Source organism: Melanaphis sacchari, unplaced genomic scaffold, assembly GCF_002803265.2.
Source record: "Melanaphis sacchari strain LSU unplaced genomic scaffold, SCAv2.0 Contig62_pilon_pilon, whole genome shotgun sequence".
NCBI classification, from domain to species: Eukaryota; Metazoa; Arthropoda; class Insecta; order Hemiptera; family Aphididae; genus Melanaphis; species Melanaphis sacchari.
The window spans coordinates 1,100,001-1,119,066 of record NW_020271445.1 but is presented as its reverse complement, the minus strand read 5'-3'; the positions used below and the strand labels follow the sequence as shown (position 1 = coordinate 1,119,066).

At 23.5% G+C, this 19,066-nt stretch overlaps 1 protein-coding gene across 1 annotated transcript; it reads left to right on the top strand.

Annotated features, from left to right (window-relative positions):
* Positions 1-23: 23 nt before the first annotated feature.
* LOC112600227 (guanine nucleotide-binding protein G(i) subunit alpha) lies at positions 24-6,906 on the top strand. The gene is made up of 6 exons (XM_025347404.1): positions 24-431; positions 4,926-5,110; positions 5,198-5,484; positions 6,129-6,223; positions 6,294-6,482; positions 6,564-6,906. Exons 1-6 carry the CDS (start codon positions 314-316, stop codon positions 6,752-6,754), a joined length of 1,065 nt encoding a protein of 354 aa, XP_025203189.1. The 5' UTR covers positions 24-313; the 3' UTR covers positions 6,755-6,906.
* Positions 6,907-19,066: the final 12,160 nt, after the last annotated feature.

Genomic DNA, 19,066 nt, shown 5'->3' with positions numbered 1-19,066 from the left:
GACTGTTTACATCACGATTCTCGGCGACTGTTACAAACCGTAATCAGTTATCACTGAGTCTGTAATATCGTTGTCGGTGGATTGTATATTTTGTTTTTTTTTTCACACGCCGTCCTCGTTTTGTTCGTGTTTGGTTTTTGTATGTACTTCGTATCTACGGTTTTGCGGTCGACATTTTTTCTAGCTTCGATAGTTCAAGTCATTTTACATCCTGTGCACCCGTTACCGCGCTCGTACGAAGCACGTTTTATCTGGTTTGGTTGAGTACGGTTTTTTAAAATTGTTTTTTGCGACGTTCGTTTTTTCATTTACCATGGGATGCACGATAAGTTCGGGTGAGAAAGAGGCGGTGGAGCGATCTAAAAAGATCGACAAGACACTCCGAGCCGACGGCGAAAAAGCAGCTAGAGAAGTAAAGCTATTACTGTTAGGTGAGTTAAAATCGGTCGTTTTCTGTTTATATTTTGTTTCGTGTAAATATTGCAGTTGACATAATGGCATATGATGATAGTTTCGTGTAGATGTATAGTAAATTAACCTTTAGTTTTATTCTATAATGATTTATTTATTTTTAGTTGTATCAATTTATTTCCTTAATATAGTTACTTAATCATATGTAAACACAGTGGTAGATTTGCATCGTTATTCTTGGGAGAGGGTTCTCTGAAAAATAAAATGTTTTATGTTAATCAAATTTAAAGGTTTGTATTTTTAAAAATATAATTTATAGGTAATGTGAACATATTATTATAGAGCAGGTATGCCCAACCCGGGGCCCGCGGGCTGAATCCGGCCCGCGAAAGTGTTCCAACCAACCTGTAATTATTTTATAAAAATTAGAAATTTGTATAGGTGTAAAAAAAAAAATTATTATTTACAAAAAAATGTATTTTATTAAGTTTTTAAGAATATAAAATAATTTTTAATGACGAAAACAAACTAACAACTATAGCGTGGAAATATTGAGAACTTTAAACACATACAATTTGAGTCATAAATTCGATAAATGAACAAAGATAATATTATATCTGATAAAATGTACAATAGATATACCTATGACTAGTTTATATTTTACCGAAATTAACAAAAAAAAAAAACCCATGAAGCGTATACGGCCCGCAGTACAAATATACATTTTGAATGTGGCCCGCCAGTTAAAAAAGGTTGGGCATGTCTGTTATAGAGTATCGATAAGTATTTTTGTATTATGTTAATTCAAATGTGTAGCTAATCCTAATTACCTAGGTAATAACTGTTTTCAAGTTTCGAGATATTTTAATTAACTAAATAGAATAAAATACTTGTAGGTATTTTACTTGTAACATATTATCAAAATAAAGATGGAGGTATTCAATTATCTTAAAGAAGCACAAACACAAATACAAAAAATAAGTTAATATTCAACAATAATAAAAATTAAATAACATTTCTACTCATTGTTCAATGAGTTATAAAAAATTGAAATAGATGTGTGGCAACATTGGTTAGGTTTTATGTAATTTTCTATCTTGTATGTGCAAAAGTAACTTCATCCAAAGATTTTCTTATTTTTAAAATATATATTCTAATTTTTGTTGTACATGTATGTTGTTAGTTGTATGCATTGCATTGATTATGTTAATGGAACCAACATTTTTCTCAAGTATTTAAAATCTTTTATAAGTTATTTTTGTATCATCATGCCGCGTTGATTATAAGTGTAGGTTTAGCAAAATTATCTCATTTAATATTTAAAAAAATCTAAACATATCATTAAAATACTGATTCTTCTATTTTTTTAGCATGTCTAAGACTTGATACATAAGTCAAACATTAAAAATAAATTTTCATTTTAATTGTTTATTACATTAAACCCACGAATAATAATTTTTAATAATTATTATTAGGGAATGTCATAATTTTCACAATTTTTATGGTCAAAAATGCTTAGTTAAATTTAAGTACCTATATTTTGTGTATTATTTATGTAATTAATTAAATTGCAGTAACACCAGTTAAATTTCCTGCTACGAATTTATATTTAACTACATCTTAATTAACACTTACCAATTTTTGACAATGTTAATAGACTTAAAATTTACACCTATATAATAATTTTCAAAGTATTATAATTTTTTTTTTGAGCTGTCTATTTATAGATACTTTAAATATTCTACTCTTTAAGTTTTTTTTTATTTATGTCGACATATATTTATTTTATAATTTGATATGCTTAGGTACCAATTTAATTTAATGTTCCTCATATATTATTCTGACAGTGATTAAAATATATTGTTATAAATTACTCATAAGTTAATAATAATGTTACATGATATTGAGCTTATATTAGGGATAATATCAGATACAGTAATTAATAATTTTATAGGTACCTGTTATAATTTTGCTAAAAATTAGTTCAAGTTCAACCTACTGTATTAAAATACAGTAAAATCTCTCTCATCCACCCTCGATTGGTCCGCCGCTCCGGTTGATCCGACCATAGTATAATTGATATGAATACTATGTAATTTAAAAATATAATTTGGATTTTCTACTTTATAGAAGATATTATATAAAATTAATTGCTAGTTTAATATTTCCCTTATCGCTTGTCTGCTTTAGTACTCCGACCTCTCTCGTATCGTTTCTATCGGTGTGCATATTTTGGAATATTGCAGTTAAATCTAGAATGTCATTTGCTAAACAAAAATCTATAACTGACTTTTTTTTCTAAGTAATGTAAAATATAATAAATTTCTGATATAATCTTGTATGTAATATGTAAATAAAAAAATGTTCTGTAGGTGACGGATTAGAGAGGTTCTACTGTATAAAAAAAATTATTTATATTATTATAAGTTGGTAATTAATTTTAATATTAATAATAAAATAGGTTAGGTTTTTATTATATTTATATACTTTTCGGGTAAATATATCATGTATCATTGTTAACTTTTGTGTTAATATACCTAATTATACAATATGTATAAATAAGCAATAGCTCAAAACTAATTTAAATATTTTGAAAATTTAATTACTTACATTTATCAATTATAATAATAAATGTAAAAGTTTTAAGTTTCTACGAATAATATTTTTGAATTATAACAAAATAACTTAATATTGTTATTATTTGTTTAAGTATTAATACTTTACATCTAAATTTGAATTTAAAATGTCTACAAAAAAAAGACTGTAGTTATATAACTTAGAATTTTAAGTTTCAGTAAATACTGTTTATGATAAATCTTGTATGTATTCAATGTTCAAGCCTTACTGTAAAAACTGAACATTGTTTTAATAATTTGTGATTTTGAAAATATTTTGAATTTCAAATACTCATAAAGTTATTTTTCGTGTATTTTTAATAGTTTAAAATTGCAATAAAAATAGTTTATGTGGTATATTTTATTAAATTTTCAAGATTTTTGAATAATTCTCAAATATTTTACCTTTGTACCTTAAAATTTGTCTAAATATTTTGAAAACTTTTAAGTATAGAAAATAATAATTTTACAATAATAATATTTTATTAATAATAAATTTTACATAAAAAAAATGTTGGTAATTTTTCTGAATAATTTTACCATCAAAATTATGGTTATTTAATAAATTTCTATTAAATATCAAATTATAGTGTATAATATTTATAGCCATTCAATTCTGTAACAATTATTGTCACAATATGAAAAGAAGATAAGAAAAAAATGAAATAAAACAATAGTTACTATAAAATCATGCAAGAATTTTAATATTTGGTCAATATTATTCAATAATCATAATCCTTAATCACTATTATTTCATAAAAATTTTCATAGGTATATTAGTAGTATCTAAACAATCCTAATCTATTGGTAAAAATATTAAAACATTCAAATTTAGTGATCACTTAACTTTTAGAGTGATAAAAATATTTTATTGTATAAAATTGTTACATTTACGAAACTCATATCACTAATTTAAATAATAAGTCCATGTACTAAGTTCCTAAAATTAATAAATTTTGAGTTGCAACAAAAAAAAAAAAACCAAAATTATTTGATGATAAATTGTTAATTCATGCATAAATACTCTAGTTTGTCAAAACTTCAATCACTTATAAAAAAATATTTGTAGATTAAATTCAACTTTTTTAAGAAAAATATATAAAAAACTTAGGTAACATACAATTTCCAAATCATAGGTATGAATTTTATACTAAACTACAATTTTGTATTATTATTAAAAATTGCTATTTTTTAGTTTGGTAGTTGATATGTAATTAATGTAAATAATTATTAGGTAATTAACTTTAAAAAAATAGTTTCTAAAAAGTATATTTTTGGTTTTATCTATAGATTGAGAAGAAGAAATACAATTTGTAAATAATTAATATTTCAAGTTGTTTTATTTATGTCACAATTTTTATTCACAATTCTCATTTAATTTCTTAATATAGTAAATATCTATGTTATTTCTAGTATTTATTTTTCTTCTTTGTATATGTTTAATTTTCAATTACCTAAGTACTATATATATTGATAATACATTTAAAATATACTTGGTATGTTTAAAATTTGTATACTATTGTATAAAATTATAGGTAAATATAAATTATTCTTTCTATTTTTTTGTACCTATATTTAAATTTACCTAATTTTGAATAATTTGTTCTTAACAGTTGTGAGTCCATCTTGCATTTAATAAAACTTATTCAATAAACTTCTTTAAATAAAGGTATTGTGATCATTGAATATATTATTTCTTGTAAAAAATACAGTTAATGATATTAATCATTAAACCTATGTTATCTAATTTTAAGCTAGAGTCACATAGTATTTTAAATTACACATTATATTATTTTCCATGTATATAAAATAAAAATGGTAAATAAAATAGTGGCTTTTCTAAATTAAAAATAAAATAATATTTACATACTAATAATATGTTTACTTTTTATATTAAAGGTGCTGGTGAATCTGGGAAAAGTACTATTGTAAAACAAATGAAAATCATTCATGAGACAGGTTATTCTAAAGAAGAATGTGAACGGTATAGACCTGTGGTATTTAGTAATACAATTCAAAGTTTGATTGCAATTATACGAGCAATGGGAATTTTAAGAATTGATTTTTCAGATCCTAGCAGAACGGTAAATAAATGTTATAGTAGCCTATTAATATTATAATTACGGTCACTTTTGATATCAATTAAAAAATGTGAATTCATTTTTATTTAGGAAAATGCCCGTCATTTTTTTTCTTTAGCTGGTGTTACTGGAGAAGGTGAATTGACTCCAGATTTAGTTAAACTTATGAAAAAATTATGGGCAGATCCTAGTGTACAAGAATGTTTTTTGCGCTCTAGAGAATATCAACTCAACGATTCTGCTGCTTATTATTTAAATGCACTGGATAGAATATCTTTACCTAATTATGTACCTACACAACAAGATGTGTTACGGACAAGAGTGAAGACTACCGGCATCATTGAAACAAATTTTTCATTTAAGGGATTGAATTTCAAGTAAGTAATGTCTAAAATTAGTAGATATAAAGTTCATCATTTTAGGTTTACATATTTTTTTATTTTTTTTGTACTCGAGATTTATTGAATATAAGTTTTTATTTATTGGAATAAATTAAATTACTTTTTTTGCATCTTCAAAAATTTATAACTTTAAACGTATATTTGAAATATAAAGCTTGAATATTTTTAATGTTTTTATATTCATGTTAACAGTTATCAACAAACAATTTAATGATTACCATTATTTTATAATATAATATAAAATAATTTTCCTGCTATTATCATAAAACGTTTATATACATTTTATACTCATGTAATATGCATTAAGCATGTAGTATTCGTTTTATTAACCTAAAGTAAAATTTTATATTTTTATCTTAGTATAAAATTTAAATAATTATTTTCTTAGCTTATATATTAAATTAGTTAAAATTAAAAAAAAAAAACATTGTATTTTATATACATGCTTACATAAAAAATAAAAATATTATTAACTTGTATTTTTTTAATTACTTTGTTGATGTAGTTTTTTAATCTTAATAGTATCAATAACTTCCTCTGTTTTAATCATATTATCAATATTGTTAATTTCTTTAATATTATCTAAATATTTCAATAAAATATGTAAATGTTTGTTGTAGAATGTTTGATGTAGGTGGACAAAGATCAGAGAGAAAAAAATGGATTCATTGTTTTGAAGGTGTTACGGCTATTATATTTTGTGTAGCTTTATCAGGTAACACAATCATATTTTTACACTTTAGTTCTTAATATCAGTTATAACTAAATACTGTTTTTATTACTAGGTTATGATTTAGTATTAGCAGAAGATGAAGAAATGAATAGAATGATAGAGTCTATGAAATTATTTGATTCAATTTGTAACAGCAAATGGTTTGTTGATACATCAATAATATTATTCTTGAATAAAAAAGATTTATTTGAAGAAAAAATCCGAAGAAGTCCACTAAATTCTTGTTTTCCAGAATACACGGGTAATATTTGCTTTTAAATATCTATAAATATATGATAAAATAACACAAATTCCTGTTTATTAATTTTAAATTTAATTTTAGGTTCTAATAATTATGAAGAAGCAGCTGCTTATATACAAATGAAATTTGAAAGTTTAAATAAAAGAAAAGACCAAAAAGAAATTTACACACATTTCACTTGTGCTACTGACACAAATAACATACAATTTGTTTTTGATGCTGTAACTGATGTGATCATCAAGAATAATCTCAAAGATTGTGGTCTTTTTTAGAATTTGTAACAAGTTGCCAAAATTATTATTATTATTAATGATTTAATTGATAATTATTATCATTTTTTTTTCATATGACTGATAAAATTATAAAGATCTTAGCAGTTCTCATTTGTTGTGCCAAATAATTATAAAATTTAAGTAATGAATCACTGAACAAATATATTTTGAATATTTAATTCTTAAATTAAAAAATACATATTTTTGTGAGAATAAAAAACTAATTTTTTTTTTTTACATTCTGTTTTATAATACATTATTTTTTTCATATGTAAAATACTTAAGTATCATTTTATTATTATTATTTCTTTTTTATTAAGCATGCGATTAAACTTTTTTTGTAAACTATTTGCATGTTTTTTTTTTTTTTTGTTAATTTTAATGATTTACAAAGCACTTGCCTACAATTAAATTTTTGTATTTTGAAGATCCTTGAATTTGTTAATGTTTGTTTTAGCCTCATGGCAAAGTTTGTATTATATATTTATTAATACAATTTAAAAGGATAATCATATTTTAATTCAAAACAATATCATCTGTAACTAAAATTTGTGATTTTTTTTTTAATATGTCAATTATTTTCAATGACTGAATTAGTGATAACATGGTAAATCTATATTTATTTTTGACTGCTTGAAAAAAAAAGATCAATTTTGTACTTAATAATATTTTCTGTTACTATGTAAAAGTATACATTATAAAAGTGTAACCTTAAATATGGCAGTATTTTATTTTTATTTTTATCTTTATTATTAGTTATTAATTATCATTTACATTAATTTTTTTTATATATATAGAATAAAACAAATTCATTTTTGTATGTACTTATTTTTGTATTCGCATGATATTAATTTAATTTTCAAAAACATATTAATTGTGTTACTTTTAAATTTCCAGGGTTTTATATTGTGATTAAATGAAACGTCAAAGAATTATTTATTCTTTAGCATTTTAAAGTATTAATAATAAATATGTTTTTTAAAAACTTATCTTATTTTGAGTAATGTATCATAATTTTTAAGAAATTTTATATTTAATATTTAGTTACCAATATTATTGTTTGGAATTGTCGTTATTTATGTACACATTGATTTTTTCTAACAATATATTTTTAATGCAGCTACCTATCACTTAACAATGAAGAATTTATTACACTATTTCAACTCTTTGTTACTATATCTATTGTTTACTAAGCTACTTTATAGACATAACATTATAATGGTTAACTGATGTTTACTATATTTTTAGAAATTTTATAAATAATTTAGTAAGTTATTACAGGATCTTATTTTATAATAATTTTACTATTAATTCCATCTTTTGTTATTTGATATATATATATATATATATATTTACATAATACTCAGTCTTTAGTAGTTTCATCATAGAACAAAATAATCATTAATTATCATAAAAATCAAAATATTTAGGTAATTTTCTGATGGTTATATGCTTTTCAAGTCTTAAGTAATTTTTAAACTTTAAACTTCTTCTTTAAATATATATATTTATACATGTATGAATTTTAGCTATTTATAAAATATTGGTTAATATTTATCAATGATCACTGCAATTATAGTTTATATTTTTAGGCTGTAGCCAAGCGTTAATTATGGTATGAAATTTCCAATAAAAACTAAATTATTATAATTATTTATGTTACGGTAAATGATGTTATATCGGAAATTAACGTTATTCGCCGCTTATTAACGTTATTTACCTACAAATGTGGAAATTATCGTTATTTTCTAGTGAATAACATTAATAACCGTATGATAAAGGAAATTTTAATTTAATTATAAAATAAAAGAGGTCATTGCGGAAGATTTAAAAAAATAACCAAAGAACCAATCACCAAAGAAGATAAAATCGGAAATTAAATCACAGAAAAAAATTTGGAATTTGGTACTTAAATATTTTTTAATTATTTAACGATAAATTTCCGAAATTTTAATTTAACACAAATAAAATTAAAATATAAATATTTAAAAATTATTTTAAATATTTTTTTGATGATTGTCCAGAAAATATTTGTATTGCATATAAAAATTCAAAAAAAAAATTTAGAAAAACAAGGAGAGGAAATGATGAAACTTTCTGAAGAAAAGTTTCCTCAGCTAGAAATAAGCATAACTAGATGTGAATTTATACCGAACGTTGATAGAGCTCGTGATTCTATGCAAAATATACTAGCAGTTGTCACCCAAGTTGAACATGACTTATACAAACTCTGTAAGTTAATTCTTAATAAAAAAATATATTATTAAAATTAAAATTTGTTTTATTATTTTATAGGTACGGAATATAGTTTTCTTAAATACTATTTCACATGCTAAGAAATAGCTGTTTGCAAATAAAATCTATTAGACATGGACAATGTGATAAAATTAGCAGATGGTAGACAGTCAACACTGAGGGAAGTAGCTAGTAATAATTCGGTTACGGGCCCTCAAAGGTAGCAGCGTTGTCATTACAAGACTAGTAGTAATAATAATAAGCATTGTGCCTACCTTGAGGCTGAAAAATTATGTTATATTAAATGTCATGGGAGTACAACTTGTAAAAATAAATAAAAATTAATAATGCATTTTTCTATTTTTAAAAATACCTGGGTACCTACATAATTTTTCAAATTGTAGTATTTGAGATTCATGCGCATATCTGATTTATAACATCAATTACCTGTGTATTTGGTCATTAACGAGATTATCCGGTTTATAACGATAATTACCTGTGTATTTGATAAATAACGTTAATAACTGGTGAATAATGTTAATTTCCATTTAACATCATTTACTGTAACATATAAATAGTGAACAGATAGGTTAAAAAAAACAAACATTGTATTATGAAACAGTAATATCAAAGACTATGGTAATTGCAGATAATATCCAGTAAAAAAAAAAAAAAAATTCAAGATGTGTATATTATAATTATGTAGTAAATAATAGCTCATAATATTAGTGCTTTAAATAAGATTGTATCAAGGAGTAAAAGAAACTGTACATGAACTATCTATGATAAATATAAAATTATAACTTTTTTATGCAATAAAAGTTCTTTATTTTCTAATTAAGTTGATAACTATCCTCTTAAAAGATGTTATTCTATCACACATTTAGGTAATTGTTTTTAATCTGATTTACCTTTCATAATTAATCATTAGTGGTAACACTAACACTAATATCAGGATTCCAATACTATTCAGATAATCCGAATGTCCGAATCCGAATATTCTAAACTTGTTGCTTATGAGTTACTTATTAAAAATACATGATTTATATTTTATGATATGAAATATAATATTAACTACTACCTATTGCATTAACTGTCACATATTTTAAAATTTATTTGGATATCCAAAAATCCGGATTTTTAATATCACTATTATTCATGAATAAAGCGTATAGGATGTGGGAGTGGGAGTTAATTTATAGAAATACTAAAGAGTAAAGACATATAATTTTTTAATAAGATCTAATCTAGATTTTAACTCTTTGATATGGTCTAGTAATTACTCAACTTACTTAAACAATCTTAGTAACATTCTTTATAAATTCAAAAACAATTCCTTATGTTATCAATTGTGCTAATTTTAGAGATTCTTTTTGGTTCAAGACTATAGTCTATGAGTCGATTCTCTTACCATCAGGCGTGATAATAGATATAGATTATGTATATTTGTGATATTTTAAATAATATTATCAACAGCCCACCTTTTTTAAATTTAATTGGATTTAGTATCCCTTTTAATAATACACATAATTCTGATTTGTTGTGTATACTTAAATTTAATATAAATTATGGCAATAATTAATTTTTTTTTTTAAGAGCTTTTTTAAACGCCAATAAAATCTCTATAGTCTTAGATATATTTTATTCTATCTCGCTAAGTCTTTAAAGGTAAAATTATGTTATTTTTACAACATAGAGCTTAATTATTCGATATTTTGTTTTTATATAATTTTTTTTTCCTAGTCTTTATGTTAATTTTATTTGTATTATTATTACTATGTCTATTAGTTTTAATGTGTCAATAACTATGTAATATTTTGATAAAGAGCTTATGCTCGTTGGTTAATATAAATAAATATAAGTGAAATGCATATTTACATTTATTATTTACTATTCGAAGTCAGAAGACCTAAACATATAATATTATTAAAGCATTGTTTAAAAAAATGCATTTGAAATATTTAATAGGTATTTTACTCAATAATTATTGTAGGAATTATTATTAAGTCTTGTAATATTATTTATACATATTGGTCATTTATATGGATAAGATAAATACATTCTGAATTAGTTTTTTTTTAGTGTAATTTTTATACAATTTAGGTCTGTTTTAGGAAACATATATAATAGGTATTATTAACTTATATACGTAAATAGTAAATTAGAATTACTATTATTCTATATATTAATCTTTTTATCTTTTATTATATTATTGTTATCTATACAAATATATTGTGAATTGGACTTTTGTCCGTAAAATGAATAAATGAAAAATGAAAAAAAAAATGAAAAATGAATGCAGAAACGGGAAAATCATTACGGGAAAGTCAAACGGGAAGAAATATTTTTTTAATTATTTTGGTCGTATGTATCTAATGCTTACACATCGATGTAATTATCTTTAAAGCTTTATATATTTAACTTGAAATGCTTAATCAAAAAAATATTCTCAAAGCTTTTAGAATTACTTAGATACCTACCTATGTCATATTTATTTATCTTTATTTGTTAAATTCTGGATCCATAGCTTGATTCCAGTACCTAACCTAAGGTGGGCTCTTCCAACTATAAACTCTATCATGATATCTTGTATAAATAAATTAGGTGATCGGTGGTACTGTAAATAGATACTCAGTACTAACTACTTAGTAGATATGAAAATATGAAATCAAATTGCGGGTGAAGTAATCTCTTTTTTTAACGTATTAATTTAATATTTTATAAGTAATGAAACATTAAGTTGAGTAGGTAGATACACGTAAATCTAAGTTATTTCAGCGAAAATGAGCGTATTTTACTATCATGGCCGGGTGTCAACATTTTTTGATTTGGCCCTCAGATTAAATATGCACGTATTATATTTAGAACAATGTAGGTATATAGACCGTAGCCATAAAAAAATATTGAGAACAATTTTAGTTAATTGTGGTTTAAAAGAAATTTTGTTACCTTCGTGATTTAATAGTAAGTGTATTTTAAACAAAACTAGTTGAACTAGTGTACTCGTAATAAAAAATAGTTGTACTTCAAAACAAAACAAATTAACTTCAGATATACATCTATACATCTTAAGGTATTTAGATTATTTTAAATTTATTTTGTATAATGTTTAGCTGATAAGTAAACACTTTGTATGTTGGAAAAAAAATATATATTAAACAAGTATGTTTTTATGCAAAAGATTAAATTACCTACCTGACATAAATAATATAAAACTATTAGATTTGGATTGGCGGATTTTAAATTTTGTTTTTATATTTTTGAGTAGTCTTAAAGTAAAATCACTCGTTACAAAAATTATAGAGAATAAAATTAATGGCATATTTATTAGTTTAAATATTGTCTCAAACAATGTAATATCCATTTAAATTAACAACATTTTTTTTTTTTAAGTCGAATATTAAGTTAAATAGTAATAAAATATAAGGCCAATATATAAAGTTCTCAAAAATATTATCTTCTATAATAATTTTAATGGATGATTTTACTTTACGACCATTTAGAAATTATAAAAAAACGATTTTATGTGAATGCATTATATTTATATAAAGCTTACATCTAAGAGAGAAAATAATTAATGTTACGCTGACTGCTGACATCCTGTTAACGAGACATTAACTTGATAAAAATGGTTTAAAATATTTTAAAAATACTAAATTTTATTATTACCTAAAGGTTAAAACATTCAAAACAAAATATATTTGCCAATTTCAGTTGAAAAAAATAAATACTTAAAAATCGCTTTATATTATAACTATGGCAAAAGCTATTGCAAATGTATCCATTAACATTTTTTTAGATTTTTGGATATTAATAAAATTAAAAAAATGTAAAAAAATTTGATCTTTTTTGAAGACATTATTGTAGTTAAAATGCATTTTTCCTATTTTTTAGCATTCTATCATAGTTATTAGGACATTAAAATAATAAAATTCAAGTTGTAAATAGTTCTAATTATAATGCGTTTATGGTTCAAAATCCGTTTTTAAAATGTGAATGCATCCAAATTTTTGCTAATTATAGATAGGCAGATAGCATAGTGTTATTTAATCAATATGGTTTAACTTACAAAGTGATTAAGTCCTGCAATTTTGTTATTTTTTAGGCGATTAGCTCTAAATAGTAAATTTATTTTTGGCGACCTACTTGTGCGACTGCAGTAAGACAACACTTGCATTTTCAATCAATATTTTTATGATTTGTGTAGGTATTTTAAACAATAAAAAGAAAGTGATCTTATATAATGCTTAAAGACCAAGAAATAACACACGATGATAATTTGTTGACTAGCAGTAATCATTATACGGAAGAGTCGTTACAATCGTTGATGGGATTTCGATTAAAGCCGAGATTTAACGAAACAATTAACTTGTCGTTGATAAAAAAAAGTTATACATGATATCTAATATAACACATTGCAAGGAAAAACATGGGCAGATCTGGACCCGAAAATCACATGTAACGAAATTTTTGTTGCAATCAACGAAGGCGTGAAAAACGTTTGTAGATCAATTCGCGAAGATGGCAGATATAAATATATGGCTCAAAGTTTATTACTGAATTTCATTCGAAGTTATTGAACTTGCAAACTCGTTGCATTTGGGATGTTAACACCGATAGAATTGTTTTTGAAAATGTTGTCAATAGTTACATAATTTGTTCATCACAAGTGATTTTTATTTTTATACATTATTATTAGCACAATAGCTTATCATAACTTTCAGAACAATTACCATACCAAAAGTGGACAATTTAGAACGAATTAATACAAACACCTTGTTAAGTAACTGAAATATCGAAATAGTTATAAAATAAAATAATTGATTAACCTATCGTATACAATTATATTTTATATGGGCATTTATAGTTTTATGTGTTTTAAATAAAAATTAGATATTTGTTGTTTTAAAATTAAAAATATTGCTTAGCTCAACTGATGAACAAATTTTACACAATATATTAATGTGATTGCATTATTAATTTATTGCCGTGTCTATGATTAGCCATATAAAATTGCGAATCTACTATTAGTCAAATATTGTTTTATCAACATTTTAATTTTAATTGTTCATAATAAAATATTGTGGATTTACATTCAATGTTAATTTATATTTTACTAAAATTAACTTATTAGGAAACTTGTATTAATTTTTTAAGCTTTTTGATTTATCTATGTAAAATAAAGCTACAAAAATAAAATTTCGAATAATTATTGTAGTTTATTACTGATAACTGATACGTATTTAATGTTTAGACAAGCGGAGTAGTGAACTAACATTTAGTGGCGTACACTAGTTGTAAGTTGTTCTATCTCCTACTGTGCTTTTAAAAACTTTAAACACTCATTCGCTACTGGTACAAAATTTTTTTAGAAAAATCTAATTTTTTAACGATTTAAAATAATGTAAAAAGAAATATTTTCAAAAATATTTATAGTTTTTGAAAATTTGGAATAATGATTTATGTGTCTCTTGCATGGGAACATAACTATGAACTTGAAAATATATCGAAATTCATCTATTTTGTAAGTAGGTATCTAGGTATATACATTTTCTTGATTAATTTTTAATTTAACGAAGTTATAAAAAATATATTAACTTAAATTAATGAGTTAAAGTAGTTAAACAATTTCGTTAATTTGTCCAGTAGCCTTGTTAAAATTATTATTTATGACGTCATTATTCAAACCCTAAATATATATGTTGTAATCAGACATTTCTCATATTTATTAATCTATCAAATAGAATAGATATTAAGACATTATTCATTGTTCATACATAATGTGTATAATACATTTTATTGAAATATTAATTAATATTATTAATCTATTTCATAATCTTACTTGAAATCTGTATATATGTGGATATCAGGCTTAATCATGTCTAGAATAACCAAAACCTACCTACTTAATTATTTTATATGACGAAGAAAATATTTCAGCTATATTTTTAAACACACCTTAAAATAATTATTTATGTATAAAATCGATAAAGGTAATTTTAAAATATTTTTTGTATATCGTAGTGAATACAAGGGTATTTAGGGCATATAATCCCCTTCTATTTAGCACTTGTAGTATATAAATTATTTTATTTTATAATCATAACTTATAAATATATTATTAATGGTTTTTTTATACATATTATAATACTTAAATGATTCTTTTGATTGATCGATTGTTTTAATTAGAAAATATAATATTAATTGTCCCCTAGATATTCATAGATACGCCATTTCTTGCAGAAATATATTAGAACTAAACTTTCAGATATGGTATCGTTTTCATTTGTAAATATAAATTGATTTTATTTCACTTTTTTTTTATACATATTTTATTATTATAAATTGATTCCGTCTATTATGGATATGTATTATTCATGTATTATGTAAATAAAAACAATGTATCTAGGTATTATAAAATTATTTTTCAAAACACAAAGGTACTATTTTATTCTTATAGTTTCATGGGAGATTTCAAAACAATTTAAAGGTATATATTTTGTGGCGAATATAGTTCACATTATTATACAATAATGCCTAATGCTGCACGTAATTGTTTTAAATTTATTATTTCATTACGCGTTCTGTACTATAAATAATTCATTAAACTTCAATTTCAATTTTGTATGATTTAATGATTTTTAAGTATAATATTTTCTGTCTATGTATTATTAAACGTAAATATAAATTTTTTAAATCTATTCAAGTATTTATATAGGATGTGAAAAAAATTGAAAAACATAATTATTTTAAAATTTAGTCAGTGACTATGATAGCTCGACAATTATTTAAAAATAAGATTGGTAGTTATTATAGGTAGATTTTGAAGCCTTACTTATGAGTGAAAGACACGCAATCTCGTAAATGGATACAATTTTATTGAAATATTATAATAGGTATTTGATTTATTTGATAATATTTCTGATCAAAATGTCCATTATAATGTTGTGAACACTATTGACTATAATGCACTTTACGTAACACACGCTCATATATTCAAACTATTTCCGGGAAGATGGTCGTTAATCAAACTAAGAATAACAATTTAACTTATAATAATACACACATGATGTTATCATAAGTATTAGTTACACCGAGACTTTGACGCTGGTCGATATTATTGAACAGGTACCGAACATCTACGCATAATATACACATTTAAGCTACGTACACACTTGTCTTGTATCATTAGCGCGTAACGTTACGCGTAGACGCACTATTCGTTACCCCACCAAGCAACAGTCTTTTGAGGCGATTCGAATTTTCCGACAACTCGTTGGAACGCGATGGAACTTCGTCGCATATCAACTCTTGCTACGCGACGGTGTTACGCCTTTACGTCCACACATCTATGGCTGTTACGCGACAACGTACATTACGGCGTTACGTTACGCGCAAATGTTGCAAGCGTGTACGCAGCTTTGCGATTTATAACACACTCTTTTATGTATATTTATGTGTTTTGCACACGACGATTGATAGTGATATTATGAAAGCACACGGGTAATTCAACGGGGAGGAATGTGAAGGCGATATAATCCACCATGATCCCTTTTCATTATTTACAATAATATTACATATTATTGATATTTTTATACAAAAAATAATGTGAATACTCCGATAAAATTTGAATGTTCATTTACAATTTATAATTTATAATAAAAAATTATGTATTGATTACAATTATAAAAACAATGAACTTTGGTAAAGCCTCGGAGGTAAAAATACTTTACTTATTAAATGTGCTTCAGGCTAAAAGAAATATTTATATAAATAAAATAAATATTAAATTAATAGTTCAAAATTCAAACATAAAACATTTATGTAATTTAGGATAAGCTATAACTCATATTTTTTTCTCATTAATTTAACAGTTAAATTGAAAACATGTTAAAAGTGTTAATATAAAACTTAAATATTTATAAATCGTGTAATTATTATGTTATTTTAGTGTCGTCTCAATGGCTTGGCTTCAATGGCTGTTCATCGGATTGTAATTTGCTCACTTCTAAAAATTAATTTTAATAATTTACGTTACATACAACTAGATAAAAGAGTATTTTATAGTCTACGCAATCTGGTATCTACAAAAATTGCAATTTACGTTATCCTTTTCCATCTGTGTTGCACTTTTAATAATTTAATCAGTATTTGTAATCATTACTTATTCAAAAGAATTATTATTTTCTCCTAATACACATTCTTCAATGTTCAAAAGTTACCATTATACCTACATATTAAAATTCCATGGTTTCCTGCCAATTACAAATTCGCAATTATATTAAACCATGAAATGATCATAATAATAAGCCGATTAATTTATATTTTTACTACTTATAAGGTAGATGTAGGTACTATTGATCGATTTATGGCACATTTCGCATACCTAGTTAACAAATAAGTTTGTAGTTAGTATAAATGTTTTAATATCCATACGACCATATCACATAGTATCAACTCATAATTTTATCGATTCTTATAATTTATGCATTTATGTTTAAATGTTGAAATTATGTTTATTTTATTGATAAAAATAATCGAAAAAAAAAATAAAAAAAGGAGTGAAAAACTAGTATTTGAAAAATCAATTTTGTTTTATTATCGTGCCTAATTCAAAAATGAATTATTAAAATTAGTTAAATTGTCAAAAGATTCAATGTGACCAGATGGCTACACACGAATTGCGTCCCGAACATAATAAATGTACCCCGTCATAACCATCCACCGCTCCTTCCAGCTTATATAAATTATAAATTATTCTTAGTAGTAGAGGCTAATATACCGTTTCCGCCTGGGCAAGTCCATTTTTCTTCAGATACTTTTTTGGACTAAAATTATGTTCATTTTCTTTCAAATAATTAGCCGACACCATTGTTGTGTATTGAATTATAAAGGAAAAGTAAAACTAAGATCACACTATACGTAGGTATGCTTTTTAACGATTGCCAATTCCATTCTGGACACGGATACACTATTAAACAAAACAATTTTTTAGAAATTACCAAAGTAAAATAATTATCAATAATTCATAGGTAATAATTATTTATTTATTTTTTTTATTAGTAGAATAATACTAAAAAGTGTATTTATTTTTTTTTAAATTCTTTATTGAAGAAAAAATGAACAGTGGAGGAAAATGACTATGGTCCTTCGCTCGAAATTTTTTTCGTGTACTATCGAATTAAAATTTAACACATCCATTTAATATAAACCAATAAATGAACATACATAATTTAATATTATATTATATTTTATACATTTGTTTAAAAAATTGAATGCCCTTCACGTATCACAAGACTATACTTCTGTTCTCTGTGTTTTCGATTTTATTATTCTTTGATGAATAAATTTTGATTGAAAGGTTGATAGTAAACACAAATCTTTATGTAAATTAATAATTCTAGTATAGTTTTCATGAAGTATAATATTATACCTTCTTGTTTTTTTGCCTCTTTGGAACTTTTTATCATTACTATTCTTTTTCGATTCTTATTTGTCCTATACATTATTTAAAAATTATCCTTAGTAGAATGATAAAGCTGTATCATTTCTTAATTTATTTTTTCTTATTGTTATTAATTGTTATTATTATAAAAATGTCTGTTATTGAATATTACTATTATTTAAATTATTTACTATTTATATTTGAATTTATATAGCCTTAGTTTTCGCCTACAAATTTTAATTAGTTAAAAGTATTTTGAAAATAGTTCAATCCGTATGGTGTTTATGTATCAATAAATAAATAAATATGTGACATAAAATGTTTTTCTTTGTATTTTAAAGGTTATAACTTATAAGTTAAATTATTAAATGATTCTTCAACTTTAACCATTAAAGAAAAAATATGCATGGAATTGTATAAACATTAGCCTTTTAATTATAGGTTGGTAATTATTCTTTTATAAAATTATATAAAACTATAATGATTTTCTATTGAAACTGACACTTTTTAAACAAAAATTATTACTGAAAAATAAAATTGTAAATATATGTTTTTTTTCAACATTTACAAGTAATTTTAATCAACAAAAACAATATAATAAAGGCAATTAAATTTATATTAAATATATGTAC